Genomic DNA, 18,894 nt, shown 5'->3' on the forward strand with positions numbered 1-18,894 from the left:
TAAGGCAGACTCAATAAACGATAATGAACGAAAACAATAAGAAAAACAACAAAATAATCGTATTAGAGGTGCTCCCCCTAAATATGTTAGGGACATGCAACAATCCAAACCCAACCCATTTTGTCTTAACCTTACGCTTAAGAACGATTATCTCTTCCTCACACTTAGGGTTTTAGTTTCAGCATTCTCTAATCTCTTCTAACAATATTGCCTTCTTCTCATCTTCTTCGCAATGTACATCTCACATCTTTTTCCTTAATCTCTCATCTATTATGTTCTTTCTTTTTCATCTTCTCATTTTTATGTTATTGTTCTCTCTTCCAATTTCGTTTTTATCCTACCTTTTATGTTCTTGACATTATTATTTATTATTTAGTAGTGTATGAATGATTAAATACAAAATTATGTTGTCATCTACGTATATGTATGTCTCAATAAAAATATTATAAAAAATCGAATCAACCTAAACCACATTAGTTAAGTTTAGTTTGGTTTAGTTCAATTTTATTTATAAAAATCAACTGAACTAAACTGACACCCAATTTTTTCTCTTAAAATCTAATGACTTTTTACGACAAAACCGTCCCACGCAAACAACTTAAATAATGTATTATATTGCCTAGATTATCATATTTAGCCCATTTTGTTTGGACCCAAAAACCATGATCCTTTTTGATAGGTTGACACTGCATTTTCATCTTACCATTAAAATAAAAACCACAACAACACTGCGTTATCATCTGTTTTATTTATTCTCCATTCCCTACCATATATATAAACATATAAATAAAAAGCCGTTTATTTTGGAAATCCAATTTCCTTCCGTGAATTGTTTCTTCTCTACATCCTTGGGATCTTTTGCAGATACCAACCCAGAAGAAAGAAGAGCAAAAAATAATAAAAAAAAAAAATTAAATTCAACACCCTTTGTAAATCCCTTTCTTCAGTTCTGATTTTATTTATTTTTTGTGCAATTTATATTTTTGGATCTGATTGGGGTTTGATCTTGCTATTTCAATTAGATGATTTTTTGTTTCTTAATTTTAATTTTTCCAAAAAATTATATGGTTTTTTTTGTATGATTGGATTTTTCTGTAGGGTTTGGTTTTGGGGATTTAATTTAGGGTTTGTTTTTATAATTTGTGTGGTGATTGGATGTTGATCTTGTGTTTGGTTGCATGGATGATATACTCTTTGGGGATTCCTTTTCATTTTATGATTCTAGTTGGTTCTAAGTTTGTTTATTTGGTGATGATTGAATAGGGTGTGATTTGAATGTTCTACAATTGAAAATTTGATTTTTTTTCTTCCTAGAAGTCATGTATAGTTTGCTTTATTATGATAGATTTCTTGATTGGACTAATTAATCGCCCCCAATTTGTTCTGAGGCGTTTTAGAACAAGAAGTTTTTGGGTTGTAAACATTGCTATGTTGTTTCTACTAAATATTTGTCCTTTGCTACATATCTAAAGAAGCAAACTTGATACACTTATGGGAACTAATGCTTGCCTAATATTTTTGGCCTTTTCCGAATGTATTTAGGTTATAGGCATCTTTGATTTGCGAAATTTATTGATCCTTAGTTAGTGATGGTGTTGGAAAGGCAGAAATCCCATCTACCTGATAACCCTACATTTTTATGGTTATGTAGAGAGAAGACAGGTAGATTATGTGATAAGGAGAATAGATCAGATGGAGAGGAGTCAAACAATTAGAGGTAGAGGAAGATCTAGAATAACTGTAAGAGAAGTTATTACGAAATATTTTGAGATTAAAGATCTAGATAGAAGTATGGTCCTAGATAGAACATTATGACGGAAGTTGATCCATGTAGCTGACTCCACCCTGATAAATTCCCTTTTCGTGACCCAAACCAACAAAACAGAGATGCTGGATAAGACATGAGTCTAACTTGCTACCTATGACATCTTTGGAGAGTTGTAACAATAACACATTGAAGTCCTTGTATTTATTGTTTTCTATTATGCTTAGTTTTCTTGTGATTTCACTTAAATACTTGCAGTGTTGTTAAATGGCAGTCTTGGGGCTGCCATGGCGGATTTTTTGATTACCGCCGCAGCCAATTGGTGAAAGGATGCCTGCTATGGTGATGCCATAGACAGCAATAGCGTGTTTATATGACAGATTTTTGGCCTTCAGCCATACACCGCCATGCGCCCATGAACAACTACTGCTTTGCATGTTCTTAGGGATTCATTAATAACATAAACCATCTCTGTTGTGATCTAGTTAGTATAGTAGCGGATTCATCGATGAACATCTTAGAATAGAAAACATTATTAGGAAAAAAGTGTTGAATTTATGGATCAGGTTGATTGAAACTTACTTATTTCTCTCTTTCGATGGATACATCTCTAACTTCTATTTTAAATTCAATTGACAGAGTTTTTGTTTTTTGTAATATTGTTTTATTTAACCGTCTTTTTCTTCCTTTTTTGATGGTATACCTGCAGACTTTGTGGCTTGTTGGTGATTCTGTTGTACAGAAGTGTTCGATAAAATTACATATGTTCAAGATTGTAGTGTTCTTTGATTCCTTATTTATATCGTACTTTGGAGCATTGCATGAGTGATTTCCCTGTGATTCTTTTGTGAAGTCAAGTAAAGGTCCTATAATTACAAACTGAGATTCAGAATCCTCTGGTAGGGAATATAGCTAGAGCTTATTGTCTTGGTAAGTTTATAAGCAAATGATCCACAAAATATTGCTATCCCCGTGTCCTTATTCCCTTTTGCATTGCCAGCACTGAATCTCGGTTCGAGTTATTCATGTTCTCAATTTTTTTACATGTTCATTTTCTTTCTCTATATATTTATGTTTAGACCGGTGTATTTTGCTTTTATGTCAGAACATAAATGGTTATGAAAAAAATGGTTTTCTAATGAGTTTAATATGTTGAGTAGTTAACACGGTTCGAGGAAGATGGCTGGTTTTAAGCGAAGGTTATGTAGTGATTCAGATATCCATGCTCTTCACAAAGAATTGGATGAAGTTTCATGTCCTATCTGCATGGACCATCCACATAATGCTGTTCTCCTACTTTGCAGCTCTCACGATAAGGGCTGCAGATCTTACGTTTGTGATACAAGTTATAGGCATTCAAATTGTCTGGACCGATTTAAAAAAATGAGGGACAACTCTACGGAGAACCCGAATTTACCAAGTTCTTTAATAAACACTAACAACTCTTCTGGTAATAGTTTTGATATTAACTTTACTATGCAATCTGACATGCGTAATGTTAACGAACTCTTCCAAAATGAATTTAACACTCTATTGTCTGTTGGAATTCCACAAGGATCGAGACCGGGTGATGCCCAAGATCCAAGTAGACATTTAAACCAACATGACGAAGGCATTTTAGAAACTGTTGATTCTGAGAACTTGCAGGACAGGGCTGTTCTTGAGGAGGATTTAGCAGTAGATAATTCGTCCGAGGACTCGAAATCGAGTTTGCAGTGTCCTCTATGTAGAGGTACAGTATTAAGCTGGGAGGTTGTTGAAGAGGCTAGAAATTATCTGAACATGAAGAAGAGAAGTTGCTCAAGGGATTCGTGCTCGTTCGCTGGAGATTATCTGGAATTGCGTAGGCATGCTAGGAGAGTTCATCCTACTTCTCGTCCCTCGAACGTTGATCCAACAAGAGAACAAGCGTGGCAACAATTTGAGCGTCAGAGAGAATACGGCGATATTGTGAGTGCTATACAGTCTGCTATACCAGGAGCTGTTGTCGTCGGGGATTATGTTCTCGAAAACGGAGACGGTATTGGTAGGTTACCAGGTGGTGGTGATAGGGATGGGAACAACGGCAATGGTAATGGATCTTGGTTAACCACTACTACCATCTTGTTCCAAATGATGGATAGCACCATTGAAATCGTAAGGGAACCAAGACCTCGTTCTTCAAATACATGGTCAAGGCATCATCGCCGTTCGTCCGACCGCCGTCGCTATCTTTGGGGTGAGAATTTGTTGGGTCTTCAAGATAATGAAGTCGAAGAAGACCTGCGAATATTTAACGAACTGGTTGAAGATGCATCGCATGTTCCAAGGAGGCGCCGACGTTTGAACAGGACAAGGTCCAACGAAGATCAATCATGATGGTTGTCGTCATTTATCTGGTAATTAATATTCATACTTCTGTTTTTTTTGTCAGAACTTTTTGAATTGTTTCTGATTTAGCATGTTATAACCTCGCCCGGTTTCTTCAATAGAATTGTTTGAGCAAGCATGCCGAACATGGTCAAGTCGTATCTCGGAAACATGATTTCGGGCCTATGCATGGACCCTTAGAGTATGCTGAAACAGCAAAGTTCAGAATAAATCATGATCAAATCCTTATACACAAGTTTCAATGAAACAAGAAATTCTAGAATTATTGTTTTTGTTAAAGCTTGGTTTTATGTAAAACAGCATTTAGCCTCAGGATCACTAAACTTCTGGGTGATTTGGCAAGTTGTTGCATAGTATGTGTAAATTATAGTAGTATCGTGTATTGAAATTGTTCAATCTTTACATCTATTAAATTGTTTGTTTTTCAGCTTGGGAATATTGTCGTCATCTTTGTGAGTCACATTGTATCATTCATTCGTTGTTTGCATAAGAAGTTATTAAAAATTAAATGCCATTAAGAAATGTTACTGTGCTAATGGAGAAAGAAGTTACGTGTACGTTTGCATATGCCATTATGCATACGTATTTTATAGCTTGATAAATGCGTTACTTAAGTTTATGATATGAGTTGATTATATGAATAGATTGCTTTGGACGGAACTGTTATGATTGTTAGATGAAACATGCGTATGTGTGAATTTTGACTTAGTGTTTTTTTTTGTCTTTGGATTCTGAAATCTGATTATAATGAACCAGGTAAACAGGTATAATAAAAATGAACATTTCATTGAATCAAATTAAATTTAATAACATAATACTTAACAACACCAATAATACGTAATACGTTATGTATTAAAAAATCAAACACAAACAAGATTATAGAAGAAAAACACCCGTCACTTTGTTATTTAGTCCAACCATGTTTATTGCGATTTCATCAAACTTGAACAGATATCATCACAAATAAATATGATAAGGGTAAGGCTTAGAAATTTCACTAAATTGCTTGAATTGTTGAAAGAAATGCTTCCATTATATAACATATGTTGCCAAATTATAGTTATGAAGCCAAGAAGATATTGTGTTCAATTCGAGAGATATCGTAATCACTGTAGCGATTGGACTATATCCAAATACATGCATGTCGGAATGATTACATATTATATAGGAAAGAGTATGAAAACTTTAAGGAGTGCCCAAGGTGTGAGGAGTCACGCTACAAGCATAAGGACAACGGTGTTGAAGACGATGATGTAACTAAAAAGAGTTTTTTTTTCAAGGTGATGTGGTACCTACTGATAATTCAAAAGTTATAAAGATTGTTTGCTAATGTTAATGACGCAAAGAATACTAGATGACATGCAGATGAAAGAGCGTGTAATGGAAAAATTCTCCATGTAGGCAATTCTTTACAATGAAAGAAAATTGATTCTTTGTTTCCAGATTTTACCCTTAAACCAAAGGAACCTTAGGCTTTGACCTGCCACCAACGGAATGAACCCTTTCGATAATTTGAGTACTAATCGTACGTCATGGTCTGTTCTTCTTATAATTTCAACCTATCTCCATGGCTGTGCATGAAGCGCAAATATATGATGTTATCAATGATGATTTTGGATCTAAGACAATCAGGAACCAGCATAGGTGTATATTTAATGTTATTGATTTAAGTTTTAATAATTTTGTGGGAGGAAGGTGTTGATGTTGATGATGCGTATACATGTGATAACTTTAAGCTGCGTCCCATTGTTGTTTTGTAGAATTAATGACTTTCCTGCATACGGAAAATTTGTCTGGGTATAACATCAAATGACATAAAGAGTGTCCTATATATGAATTTGATACATGCCACCACCAATTACTAAAAGGAAAAAAGGACTGTTTATCTTGGGCATACAAAATTTCTAAGACCTAATCATCCATACCGTAGATTGCGGAAGACTTTTAATGGAGAGTAGGAGTTTGATATCGCTACAAAGCCTTTAACCGAGAAAGAAATTTTTAAAAGACAACAACACATTAATGGTGTCTTTGGAAAGAAACAAAAAAGGCCGTGGTGTAGTGGTGGAAATTTGAGACTAGAGCCATTGATTGACTTAGCTCAGACATTTTTAGTAGAGTCGCCACTGCGCTTTATTGTTTCCAAAGGAAATGGGAAAAGAGCGAAATAAAACCCACAACAATTTTTAAAATCAAAACTAATAAACTTATCAGAGATCTATGGTTCGGGGGTTGGTTATACAAGGGGAAGGTATTATCACCCCTCACATCTATGGTACTCCATAGGAACCTCTTTGAAATATATATTATTGTTATCATCATAAACTGCTTTTGTATTTTTTGTTTAAATAGAGTCTGAGGATGAGGAAAGAAGATTTTAAAAGTGAGCTCGATAAGACATCGCATCTTAGGTCTACACACCCCTTTAACAATAGGGAAGTAAGAGCTTTTGTACTTCCCCTTAAAAGGAAAAAAAAGCCAAGTGGCAAAATATTTTTGGGTGTTGAGTTTTAACAATACTCAACGGGTTTTTAAAGTGTTAAGCCTTAACAATACTGTTCTGGTCTGGGCTGAACAGGCCCAACACTTGGTTCGCAGCCGAATATGCACAATCTTGTAATCATGACCGAGCAGGCCCAAATCCGGTTCTGGCCCAATGTACGCGTGTACTAGCCGTTGTAACCGTAAGCCCCATATGTATTCACGTGATCAAACCCACTAGCGAGGGATTTGGGAAGCTTTCCCCAACCCCTACGCTCCACTCATCCATAATACAAGCCACCTGCTGACTCAGCCCTAACACAAGGGATTCTGGCAGTTTCCTAGCACGTGGGCCTCCATTAGATTTGGCCCAATTAGGGAACCTTGGCCCAATGTTGGGGGCTATAAATACCCTTTTTCAATAGAGGGTCAGGTATTCATTCATTCTCTCACTAAATCTCGTACTTGCTCTCTGATTGCTTTCTCACTTTGGCATTGGAGTATCTTGCAACTACACCCCCTCTAATCCTTCAAGTCCACCACAAGCTGACCTTGACGATCCATTCTGATCAGATAAGATCAAATACTTAACAGGTTTTAAAAGGTTCCAAGATTTAACAATTAATACAAGGCAGTGGTGATTTAAAAGAGGTTGATTGAGCTTTAACAATACAAAACCAAGGGTTGATTTAAAAAGGTTGAGCTTTAACAATACAAAACCATTTTAAAACAAGGAGGGGTGAAAAGCTTTAACAATACTAAGCACAAAATAAAGATTTGAAAAAGAGAGTGAGTACCTTGACAATTTTAGTCAATACGATTTCCTTTCCTTTGGATTTTTAGCATCAATGAGGAATCATACATCTCAAGCAAGCATTAGGTTTATTTATCTCAAGTGGTGTGTGAGACATATTATGTGTATCATGAATACAATCAAAGTGATTATAAACAAAGAAATCAATGTATAACTCAAGTGTAAAAGGTTATGAATAAAAGGGATGACATACCAAGATCATATCATGTATGTATGAGTATGATGTATGAGGGATGGATGAATATCTCATGTATGTAGAGTTAGTTCAATAATGTATATATACAAAGATAATAACATAACCAAAGTATAAATGTACAAGGATGTAAATCAACAAGTACATGTACAAGTGTATAAACAAGGAGTGATCATAGCAACAAGTTAATATCAACATGGTATTGCATTGGAATCAAAAGATCAAGAGATCACAAGATTAGGGTTTTGGGTTTTAATTATGTACACCTAAACCTAATCATTTTTTACTTTTCAAATTTTTAAACAAAGTCCTAGGTAAATTAGCTAAGGGATCATGTTAATATTTTCAAAGTAAACTTTAACCTAACCCTAATTGGTTCAAAAAAGTATCTACAAGTTATTTAGTGAAAAATATATTTAAGAAAGGTTTAATTCAATAGCTTTTAGAAAAGCATAGACACACTTGTTTTGATTTGATTTTAAGATTGATTAAATGTACAAGGTAAATGAGAAGTGTGCAAAAAATCAAGTGAAAATAATTTAATTTGCTATTTCAAATAAAATATCAAAGTTGTTTAAAAAAGTAAAAGAAATAAGTGATAATAAATTAGTGTTAGCCTTGGGAGGACTTGAACCCACGCCCTAACAGTCACATGTTAAAACACTAACCATTGGACCAACGTGCTACAAGTGATAAACAAACGCGCACATAAATATATAATATGAAATGTGTTCCAAGTTCAGAATGAACTTCATCTTCAACCTTGGTTCAAATGATTTTCATAAAATTGTGGTTATGATTTAGGCAACCATTCCCAATGATGTAAAGACAAAAGATGTTCAGAATTTCAACACGAACTCAACCATGTATCATTCGTAAATTTATTCAAACTGCAACTCACGAATTTATCAGAGAACTACATGAACCCTAATTTTTAAAAACAAAATTAAATGACATATACAAAGAATAAATGGCAACCAGTAGAGGGCTTTTGATCCTCACATTGTAATAAGCATAATAGAATAGAGTTTTATAAAAAAGGACGCAGAAATGAGAGAGTTGGAGTTTGAATGGTCTACCTCTGAAATTGGAAATTGAATTCCTTGTTAGAGGTGTTACAAAACAATTTTGATGATCCAGATAGCTTCCCTAACCCTCAAGGAATGTGTTGATGTGCTTGGAATGAATTGAAACTCTCTAGAACTCCCTACCCGACCTCAACTGCAACTGGCTCAAAGTGAAGATGAACTTTATGATTCTGAGTTTACAGAAGTGCAACAAGTGTTTGGATTACTTCAACATGATGTATATGAGGTGTATGAAGTGAAAATTTGGGAAATGCTCGAGCCAATTGGAAGTTTGATGTTTGAGTCTCAAAATATGCAACAATGGTGGTTTTATGGTGATTTTGAGTTAGAAATGTTTTTTTGATGGGTATGGATGATGAACAGCTTCTAAATGATGTTTAAAAACTACTTGGAAGGTTGTTTGACACAGAAAATGATTGGAACTCAAAATGCTAAGTTTATGCAAATGACAATTTTTGGAGTTTCGAGTGGAGTAGTGACTTTGAGAATTTCTGTGTGTTTCAATTCATAACCAATGACCTCTATTTATAGGCACATAATGTGGTTTGTGGGGGAAAAAATCAGATCAAATGGTTTCTTTGAACTAAAGTTATGTGATTTTGTTTCTTGGTGAAGAAATGAGAAAATCATGGTATCCATGGTACTTGCAATGCTTTAAGCATAACTTAGGGATGCTCCTATGCAGAATAGGTGGTTTCTTATTGGATTTGAATCATTTTTGGTGCAGAACAAACAAGTTGGGAGCTCAATGCAAGAGTTGTTGGTGGTTTCTTTGGTTAATGATAAAAAAACTTGGACAATGCATCAAATCTTTGTATAAATTTCTAATTATGGATAGATTTGGAGGTTTAGAGGTCTGCAAAGAAAGATCACAAGGTATGGCTCAAGATTCCAACTTGGTTCTTCATGAAAATGAACTTGTAATTCAAGGATGGAAGCCTAACTTCATTCCTTCGAAACTCCTACCTCACAAAGGCTATGAAGAAGTTCTAGTACTTTTTGGAAAGCCCAAACATTGTCTATAACTTTCATGTTTGGTGTTTCTTCAAATTAATCAAGGAATCTCGATGATAAGTGGCTTCAAAGACGATTACTCCAAAGGGAAAAATCTGCCTTCTTGAAAATTTATAAGTGTTTTGAAACAGTAGCCAACTTCAAAGCTTCATAATTTAAAAACCATTCATCTTTTGAAAAATTGTTCAAATTGACAAAGTTGTAGATCTTAAATTTTTCTTTAAAATGAGCTTTGGACCAAAATATTTGGCCAAGTACTGAAGAAGTTATGGCCTTTAAAAGTTGAGTAAAAAACATGTATTTCTTCATGAAAAAGTCAAAACCCTAATTGTTGACTTTTTTATTCTTTTGATTTTCTTGAGTTTTCTTGATCAAATGACTTTAATAATCATATATTCATGATTTTGATCTTCAAAAGTTCATGGTTGACCAAATTCCTCAAAAGTCAAAGGTGATCTTGAAGAGTTGACTTTTTCCAAATGAATTGATTTCTTCTAAGTATCAATGGAATAAAGCTCTTCTAGCCAAATGAATTTTATGAGTGTATTATGATGAGGCATTGGAGATCCTTGAATCATGATTTGAGCCATGGAACCATGCTTTGACTAAAAGTCAACTCCCCAGATGAATTAGGTCAAAAACCCTAATTGTGGACCTGATGAACTTGAAAGTTGTTGATCTTGAATTGAGCCATATTTGGGCTTGGATATTGATGAGGGGAATCACTTGAGAATATAAGAATACTTGAGCTCCTTTGGGAGCCTCAAAACCCTAATTTTCTTGAGCCTCTTGATGAGTCACCTACCTTGAGAAACAAGTAACAAGCAAACACACTATTTGTGTATATTTTTTGTAAGAAAATGATGCATGAATGATTATGTGTGAAGATAATAATGATCACACTCTTTTAAAAATGAGGTGGGATTTCAGGGTTAAAAATTAGGGTACAACACGTGTAAAAAAATATTTGAAAAAAGAGGTCGGTGTTCTTTAATCTTCCATACTGGTCTAGTCTCGATGTAAGACATTGTCTTTGAGTAATGCATATGGAGAAAAATGTATGTGATACTCAAACAATCTTTCTTTCTAAGTTAGATTGTAGAAGTCTCTTGCTTGTGTGGTTGAGCATCTAAAGTCTCTGGTTTGTATGCTTGAGCATCTGGAAGTCTCTTGCATGTGTGCTCGGGCATTAGAAGTCTCTTACTTAAGGGTTTGAGCATTGGAAGTCTTTTGCTTGTGTGTTTAAGCATTTTTAATAAGATTTGATTATAGTGAAAATCCCTTGGAAGTGCAAGGGGGCTGGACTACTTCTGATTTGTAAGAAGAACCATGATAAACCCTAGCTGACACAACCTTTCACTTCCCTCCCTCTCTCTTATCCTCTCACTTTTCCCAATCTCTTATGATCCTCTCTTTCAAACCCTAACAATGTTGAGCCCATTCTTCCAATCATATCTACGACCACCACACATTTGCCGACGACGTCTCTCTTTCCGATGGCCATCAAAACGCGAAGCACCAGTCACTCTGTCGCACAAGACCAAACGACAGCCACCACTTTCAGATCCAACACGAGTATTTCTCTTTTCCTTTCACTCTACTTATTTCATGGTCGGATTATTGATATGTATGCTTGGGTTTCACTGGTAAGTCATAAAACTTAGCATTTTCTTAGTTATAAACTGCTTTTTCGGTTTCATCGTCTTCATCATCTTTTTCTTCCCAAGGTTGGTCAATAATACCATGTTTAATGAAAAATGAGTTTCATAATTTACTTTTTCGTTTGAAAAGATTGTTATATTTCATGTTTAGCTGAAGAAATTAGTTTCTTCATGTTTCATGTTTTTTAGTTTCTTCATGTTTCATGATTCTTCATGTTTAGCAGAAGTCAAGTTTTTAGTACAGATGTTGTTTGTAGTCATTTTGTTTACAAAAAACTAACTTTTCCATTAACCTTAGTTTGGATGTCCTGCTTCCTAAACTACTTCGTTTCCGGTTTTGAACTTCGTTTTTGATATTAAAGCTTACATTGCTGTTATGCAACTTTGAGTAAGGGAAATTACCTTTTAAAGTTCATTTTTGATGTTTTGCATCCTAAAATAGTTTGTTTTCATTTTTGAATTCATTTTCGGTTTTTTTGCTTACATTGTTTTTATGCATAGTTGAGCAGATTTGTATAAAGCATTCATGCCTTTGTTTTGATGCCAAAGTATTTATATACCAACTTTTATTTTTTTCTATGATCTTAGTTTTGATGTTCTGTAACCTAAAATTCCTTTTTTGTGCTATACCCAAAACTAAGCAGGATGTCAAGGGCTGGAAGACACTAATATGAACAATAATTTCAGGGTTTGTGTTCCTAATCCTTTTTGTTCTGATTTTCGATTTTAGGGTTTATCGTCAAAAAACCATAATGATTTTAGGTTGTCTATGAAACTCTTATTTTGATTGTGACTCGTGTCTTTCAAATAGATATATGTATTCAATATGGTTGAATAATGTATTCTTTTTGCTTTGTTGTTACAGTTACTTCAAAATCGGTTTGTGATGATAAAACTTTATCTTTTGTAGAGTGGTTCAAAATTAAATACATGGAATAGGTTTAAAATATGTTACTTACTGTGGCACGGTTTCATACTCAACCATATACAGTAATATAGTAATTTTCTTTTTTGATATGCAGGTGTATCATGTTATCTGTGCTAGAATGTTGTGCAGGATAATGTATTTGTTCCAGCCTGGATGCATCGTGATAAGTGGTCAATGTTGACAAGTTCATGATGATTTGGAAAATTTGCACCAAAGGATCAATAAGGGGTCAACTCATCATTAAATGAAGACTACTATATAATCAGATGTCACAACCTGTTGTTTCTTTTACACGATTTGAGGTATGATTTTCTTCAACCTACGACTACTTTTTCTGCTTCCCACATCCGTTTATACTCAACCCACACTTTGCTTTGTAAATGCATAATGGTTCCCACATGTGGCAATTGGCTTTACAGAAGTGAAGGGAAGGGTGTTGCTCTCTAGAGCATGGCGAAGTGGTTTTTATTCTTCGGGTTATGGGCTATACGAAGGAAACTCAAATTTATGTAGCTTGTGGACAAGTTTATGCAGGACAGAATTATATGGCTCCTCTAAGGAATATGTGTCGAAGCTATTTTCTTTGATTTTCTTGTCAATAAAAGTTGTCAAGCAATGATGCAATGATCTCTTGCTCTTTGTTTTGTTCAACTTATTCATCAATAACTTAAAATACCTATCCATTTGCTACTTTTGCAATATGATGAGTGTTAGTTTACAATGGAGGGGCTGGCAACTAAAGAGGAGTTAGATGGTTTCAGAAAACACGTGGGAGTTGGCTACTTTTGTAGAAGATGTTATTATTACTCATCAGGCACATACGGGATTGCCCGAAGAGACGTTCCCTAACTACGACATGTTGGTCTTTGAATCTTTGCATGTGTAAAGCCTGACCATGACTATTTTATCGATGCATTACACTGGGACTTTCAGTTTCCATGAATTATACCATCTAAGTTATGAGTTCTATATATCTCTATGGTAAAGTGTGAAAACATGGTCTGTGGTTAATTCACCCTGAGTTAGGAGGGATAGTAAATAGAGATTTGGAGAATTGATAATGGCTTGCAACAAATGAGGTTCAATTGTTAGTTATCATTTTAAAGTAGATTAGAGGATTTTCTGGTATAGCTTATATATATATATATATATATATATATATATGGCATATCATATGAGAATGACTTTTTTATACGAGAATGTGAGAATGAATCTGAACCATTGGATTTTAAAATAAATGGTGGAGATTATAAGTTAATCTTTTTTTCTCTCTCCTCCATTATTAAAATAAATGAAGTAGGAGAGAGAAAAAAAGATTCAATCATAATCTCCACCATTTATTTTAAAATTCAATGGTTCAGATTCATTCTCACATTCTCATATAAATATGGCATTCTCATATGATATGCCCTCATATATATATATATATATATATATATATATATATATATATATATATATATATATATATATATATATATATAATGGAATAGAACTATAATATGAAATGAAATGTAACTGAAACTGAAACAGTAGGTATATATTAATTAAGTATGCTTTTATTAAGAAAACAAATGTATTTAAGTAATATCTTTTAGCTATAACCATGTTTTTATTAAGAAGATAAATATTATTTAAGTGAGAGCATTTTTTTAATGAGAGGTGAGAGCATTTTTTTAATGGAATAGATATATATTAATTAAGTATGCTTTTATTAAGAAAACAAATGTATTTGAGTAATATCTTTTAGCTATAACCATGTTTTTATTAAGAAGACAAATATTATTTAAGTAATTTTGAATTTAAATTTTTGTTCTCAAATGTAATTTCATTCTCATATATCTATTCTCATATATCTGTAATGTTTCTACGTTCAAAATGTGTTAGAATGAGCATTTTATATTATGGGTCTGTTTGATAAAAATAGCAATTGACTGATAAGTTAACTGATAGTTTATAGCTTATAGCTGATGGCTGATGACTGATAGCTTATAGCTTATGATTGATGTTTGAGACAGATAATTGATATGCTAATTGAAGTGTATGGTAAAATTAGCGGTTCAAGTAACTTATAAATGTAAAATGACATAAAAGATATTTAATACATAATTATTTAATTTGAAATTAAAATAAATTATAAAGGATAAAAATGAGTTTATGTTAAAATAATAAGGATAAAAAAGGAAGAAAAATGATAAGCTATAAGCTAAAACACTATTTAAAATAGCGTCTGAAAAATAAACTATAAGCTAGAAAAATAAGCTATAAATTAGTGATGAAAAGACCGTTATCAAACAGGTTTAAATTGTCATATGAGCTTATAAGCTATAAACTATAAGACATAAGCTCAAAATTATACCTTACCAAACAGAGTCTATGTAGTGTGATAATAAAGTAATATTCAAACTAAATGTTCATGTGCATAAATATTGCTTTCAATGATGAAATATTTTAGATATTAATATGTATTTCAATCTTTTCATTCCAATATTTTTATTGTAATATGATTGATGATTGAAGAACCGATTCATTCTCAATTCTCACCCTCAAGATAATTTGTTATTATTTAATAGATGCTTAGCTATCACTTATTGAAGTGTGAATGACATATTTTATGAACTACAATTCTACCGTAGAAAATAATTTTTCCCTGTGTGGACGCACGGGTATGTTACTAGTTAATTTGTCATAAAATGAGAAATAACGCCCCTGACTTGTGTTTATCGTTGCTAGAATGCCTTCTGTTATTTGTGAAATGAGGTTTCAGCTAAATTTAGGGTTTTATATAGAAAGTCAAGAGCCTATTTTTTTTAAAAATAAAAAACACTTTTTGTTTTTCGCATGTTTTTCTATAAAATATTTGCATAAAAAATGTTTTTTTATTAAAAAACCTCTCATTTTTAAGAGTGCTTTTGTAGAAAAACGCTTTAAAATTGATAATTTTTTGATATATTTTTTAATAGATTTACAACGCCTTAGTCTTGTAAATCCCTTAAAAGCATTGCATTTCTCCTCAGTATTTTTTAAGAGCTATTTTGCATAAATAAAACTATTCTGAAAGCTTTGATGTGACGTCTCATTGATCAAACCGGTTAATCACGAGCAGAAGAAAATGTATATTGAAGGCGAAAAATAAATCTAACATAAAATAGAGATAACACATGAAATGAGTTTAAAAAGAGTGACGTGTTTACCTTACAAACTTATTTTCTAAGGATAGATTATGTAAAATATAAAAGATGGTTGAAAGAGAATCTCCATTGGAGGTTGCTTAATATACATTAAGATTTATAAGTTACAAAATTTAGATTTTTATTATTGGAATAGATACACGTAATTTCTCGTTGCTTAAATATTTGTGTAAAGTTATATTAGGAAGCAATTCAAAAAGCAGGTTGGTTAGTATTAAATAATATTAATTTTGATAATTGTTGGGGTCAAATATAAATTGATTGGATCACATATAGATTGCTTATTCAATTTATTATTGGAGTGAAATTGGTTTAAATTACTTAGATGTTAGATGTTCTTAAATATAATGTGGCAATTGGTCCCACAAAAAATAGTTCAAACAACTAAAAATAAGTTCTCTCATTGAAAATGCTCTAAGGACCAAACATTTTAGCTCTCAAAATTTTAGATTAAAAAGAGACTCAAAAAATTAAATTAAGTTATTACATATATTTCTATAGTTGAGTTGGAAGAGTTAAAGTCCCATATCTCTTTAGTTTTGTTTTTTTTTTTTAATAAAAAAGATGAAATATATAAAATCAAAAGAGGAATATAAATAACATAAGAGGGAAACTAAACCAAAACCTCTCAAGAGACAAGCCTAAGTCTAGGGGTTCCCGCCTTGTCTAACAAGTAATCCGAATGAATGTCCCTATGCACAAAATTAAACCAAGATGATTTTTTGCTCTTTAAGCCGATATTAGCTAAGAAGTCCGTACAAAAATTGGTTTCACGATATATATGCGTGATTCTGAATTCAATGGAAAGAGTAAAAGTCCAACATGCAAGCCAACGAGATTTGATTTTCCACGGCACTAGGCTAGAATTTGAAAATGACTTAACAACCATAACACGGCCAGTCTCAATCCGAAGCTTTGTCCACTGCCTTTGTCTTGCCTTCTCAATTGCTATGATTGCAGCCAAGAATTCAGCAAGGATAGGACTTCCCTCACCATGGAAAACACTAAAACTCAGAATGTGATTAGCCTGGGAGTCACGAAAAATGCCTCCACTTGCTGCAAATAAAGGGGAGCCGACAACTGCTCCATAAATATTGCATTTAATCCAATTTCCATTGGGAGGACACAACAACACCTTAATTCCAATATTCAGTTTTCGAGGATGCAAGATGACATCAAAATGCTTGAGGAAAATGAAACTACTGATTGAATTGTCAGCCCCCTTAGAAGTTAGTCTCCCCACCATTTTTGCTCTGGCTGTGATAATGGTTATGCAGCTCTTCCAATGAATAAACTTATTATTGAACCTAGCAATGTTGCGTGTCTGCCAAATTTGGTACAAGATGAAAACCAGAATGGCTTTGATAACTACCATTGCTTGAGGATTCCAGCTTCCCTTAATAATCTTCACACAGTCATCTAAGGAATTAATGGTGATAGGAATGCCCAGTGTATTGCTAAACCAGGTCCATAAATATTTGGCAAAGGAGCACTCGAAGAAAATATGTTTAGAAGTTTCTTCATTACTATTACAAAGTGTGCATTTTGATGGGAAAGAGAAGCCTCTCAAAGTCAACTTATCATTAGTGGAAATCTTGTTATGCATAAGTCTCCAGGCTACCATAGAATGCGCAGGGGCAAAATCAGGATCCCAGGGGAAAGGATTCCCTATATCAGACTTGAAATTATTTTTGATCAGATCATAAGCATTCCTAATATATAGTTTACCATGCTCCATAGATCTCCAGGCAAGCTCATCTTCAGAATTATGGTCAGAAATGAAGAAGTCTTTGATTGAATCAAGCAGAGAGGGTAGGGAAAGAGTTATGTTTTCATGCAAGGACCATGAGTTATTCTTCCAGTAATCAGCCACACTCTTAGTAAGCTTACAATGGAAGATACTTGGAATGTTGTGTTTGGTAGCCAGTACTTCACCTGTCTTTCAACTGCAACTTTCTATTACAGTATGGTACTAGTCTTTCAACCCTTTCCAAAGAGATGATTTAATTGAGTATTTGATGTGCTTCCCATTTCTAAAGACCCTAGCAGCAAGAAGGGTTGACCATGAATGATTTTTGTTGAGAAAATACCAACAAAGGTGGAGATTGTTTGCCTTGTTGTAATGTTTCAAAGAAGTGAGGTCTATCCCTCCAGCATCTATCTTGGTAGAACACTTGTTCCAAGCTACAGTCACCAATTTCTTCTTGTCTATGTTACCGCTCCAAATGAAGTTTTTGATCCATCCTTCAATAGTTTTGATGGTACTAGAGGGCCAGTCATAGATGATAATGTTGTGCACCATCATGCTTTGGATGACAGTCTTGACAAGTAAGACCCTTCCAGCCATGGAAAGAAGGTTGGCCTTCCAAGTTGCTAGCTTTAGCTTAATTTTACCTGCAAGAGGAAGAAAATAGGAGGCTTTAGGTTTACCAACAAAAATGGGCACACCAAGGTAAACAAAGGGAGGGGAGGCAATGGAAAATCCAATAATTTCAGCAAGACTAATGTCTATTCAAGGACATTCCCCCATCATAGATAATGGACTTTGTCACATTGCATATTTGGCCAGAATTAGTATCATATTATTTCAAAAGATTAGAAATGGAAGTAAGAGATTTACAATCCCCCTGCAAAATATCATAATATCATCAGCAAACAAGGTGTGAGATGGAACATTGCAATGTCTATTGACTCTTATGAGATTAACCATATTGTTATCAACCAGAGAAGTGATTCCTCTGCTTAACACATCTTTAGCCAAACAAGATAGGAGGGGGGAAGTGAATCTCCCTGTCTCACTCCATTAGAGCATTTAAAGTAGCCTACCATCTTGCCATTCACCCCTATAGATAGAGTGGCAGAATTGAGGATAGTATGTATCCAACTGTAATCTTTAGTTTTGGCTTCAATTCTTGACAGTTAAAAACTTAATATTTTAATTTTTTTTCAATACTTCTTTCTAAAAGTGGGTTTAGACTTCTGAATGAGTTGGATCATCGATGGAAGATTCTTATATATTTTATCTTATTTTATTTTAAATTTTTTTTTCTGCGGTTATCTATCAAATTCATCCCGAGTTTGACAAAGAAAAATTCACTTTAGTTAAATTTGAGTTCGAATTTGTATTTTTTCCAATTATAAAAAATGGAAACAAGTAGGATAATTAATATATTAGTATCTACCCCAAATCCACCAATTTTATATTAATTTATATTTTATTATTTAATATTTTTTCTTTATTTTATTATTTAAATGTATGTTTGAATTTTTTTATATTATTTTACTCTTTTATGTGTGATGCAATTTTATTTTGAGAAAGTAAGCTATTTTTATTTTAAAGAATTAATTATAGACCAGTTTATTTTAGAATTTTTCTTTTTGTATTTTTA

General features: G+C 33.3%; 1 protein-coding gene across 3 annotated transcripts; it reads left to right on the forward strand.

Annotated features, from left to right (window-relative positions):
* Window positions 1–708: 708 nt before the first annotated feature.
* LOC131609277 (uncharacterized) lies at window positions 709–4,562 on the forward strand. 3 transcript variants are annotated; one of them, XM_058880971.1, is made up of 3 exons: window positions 709–2,695; window positions 2,926–4,143; window positions 4,237–4,562. In XM_058880971.1, exon 2 carries the CDS (start codon window positions 2,945–2,947, stop codon window positions 4,121–4,123), a length of 1,179 nt encoding a protein of 392 aa, XP_058736954.1. In that variant the 5' UTR covers window positions 709–2,695; window positions 2,926–2,944; the 3' UTR covers window positions 4,124–4,143; window positions 4,237–4,562. The 3 variants fall into 3 exon arrangements, with proteins under 3 accessions (XP_058736954.1, XP_058736953.1, XP_058736955.1); XM_058880970.1 differs by having other exon boundaries at window positions 709–929; window positions 2,475–4,143; XM_058880972.1 differs by having other exon boundaries at window positions 711–3,215; window positions 3,321–4,143.
* Window positions 4,563–18,894: the final 14,332 nt, after the last annotated feature.

Source organism: Vicia villosa, linkage group LG6 (genome assembly GCF_029867415.1).
Source record: "Vicia villosa cultivar HV-30 ecotype Madison, WI linkage group LG6, Vvil1.0, whole genome shotgun sequence".
Taxonomy (NCBI): Eukaryota; Viridiplantae; Streptophyta; class Magnoliopsida; order Fabales; family Fabaceae; genus Vicia; species Vicia villosa.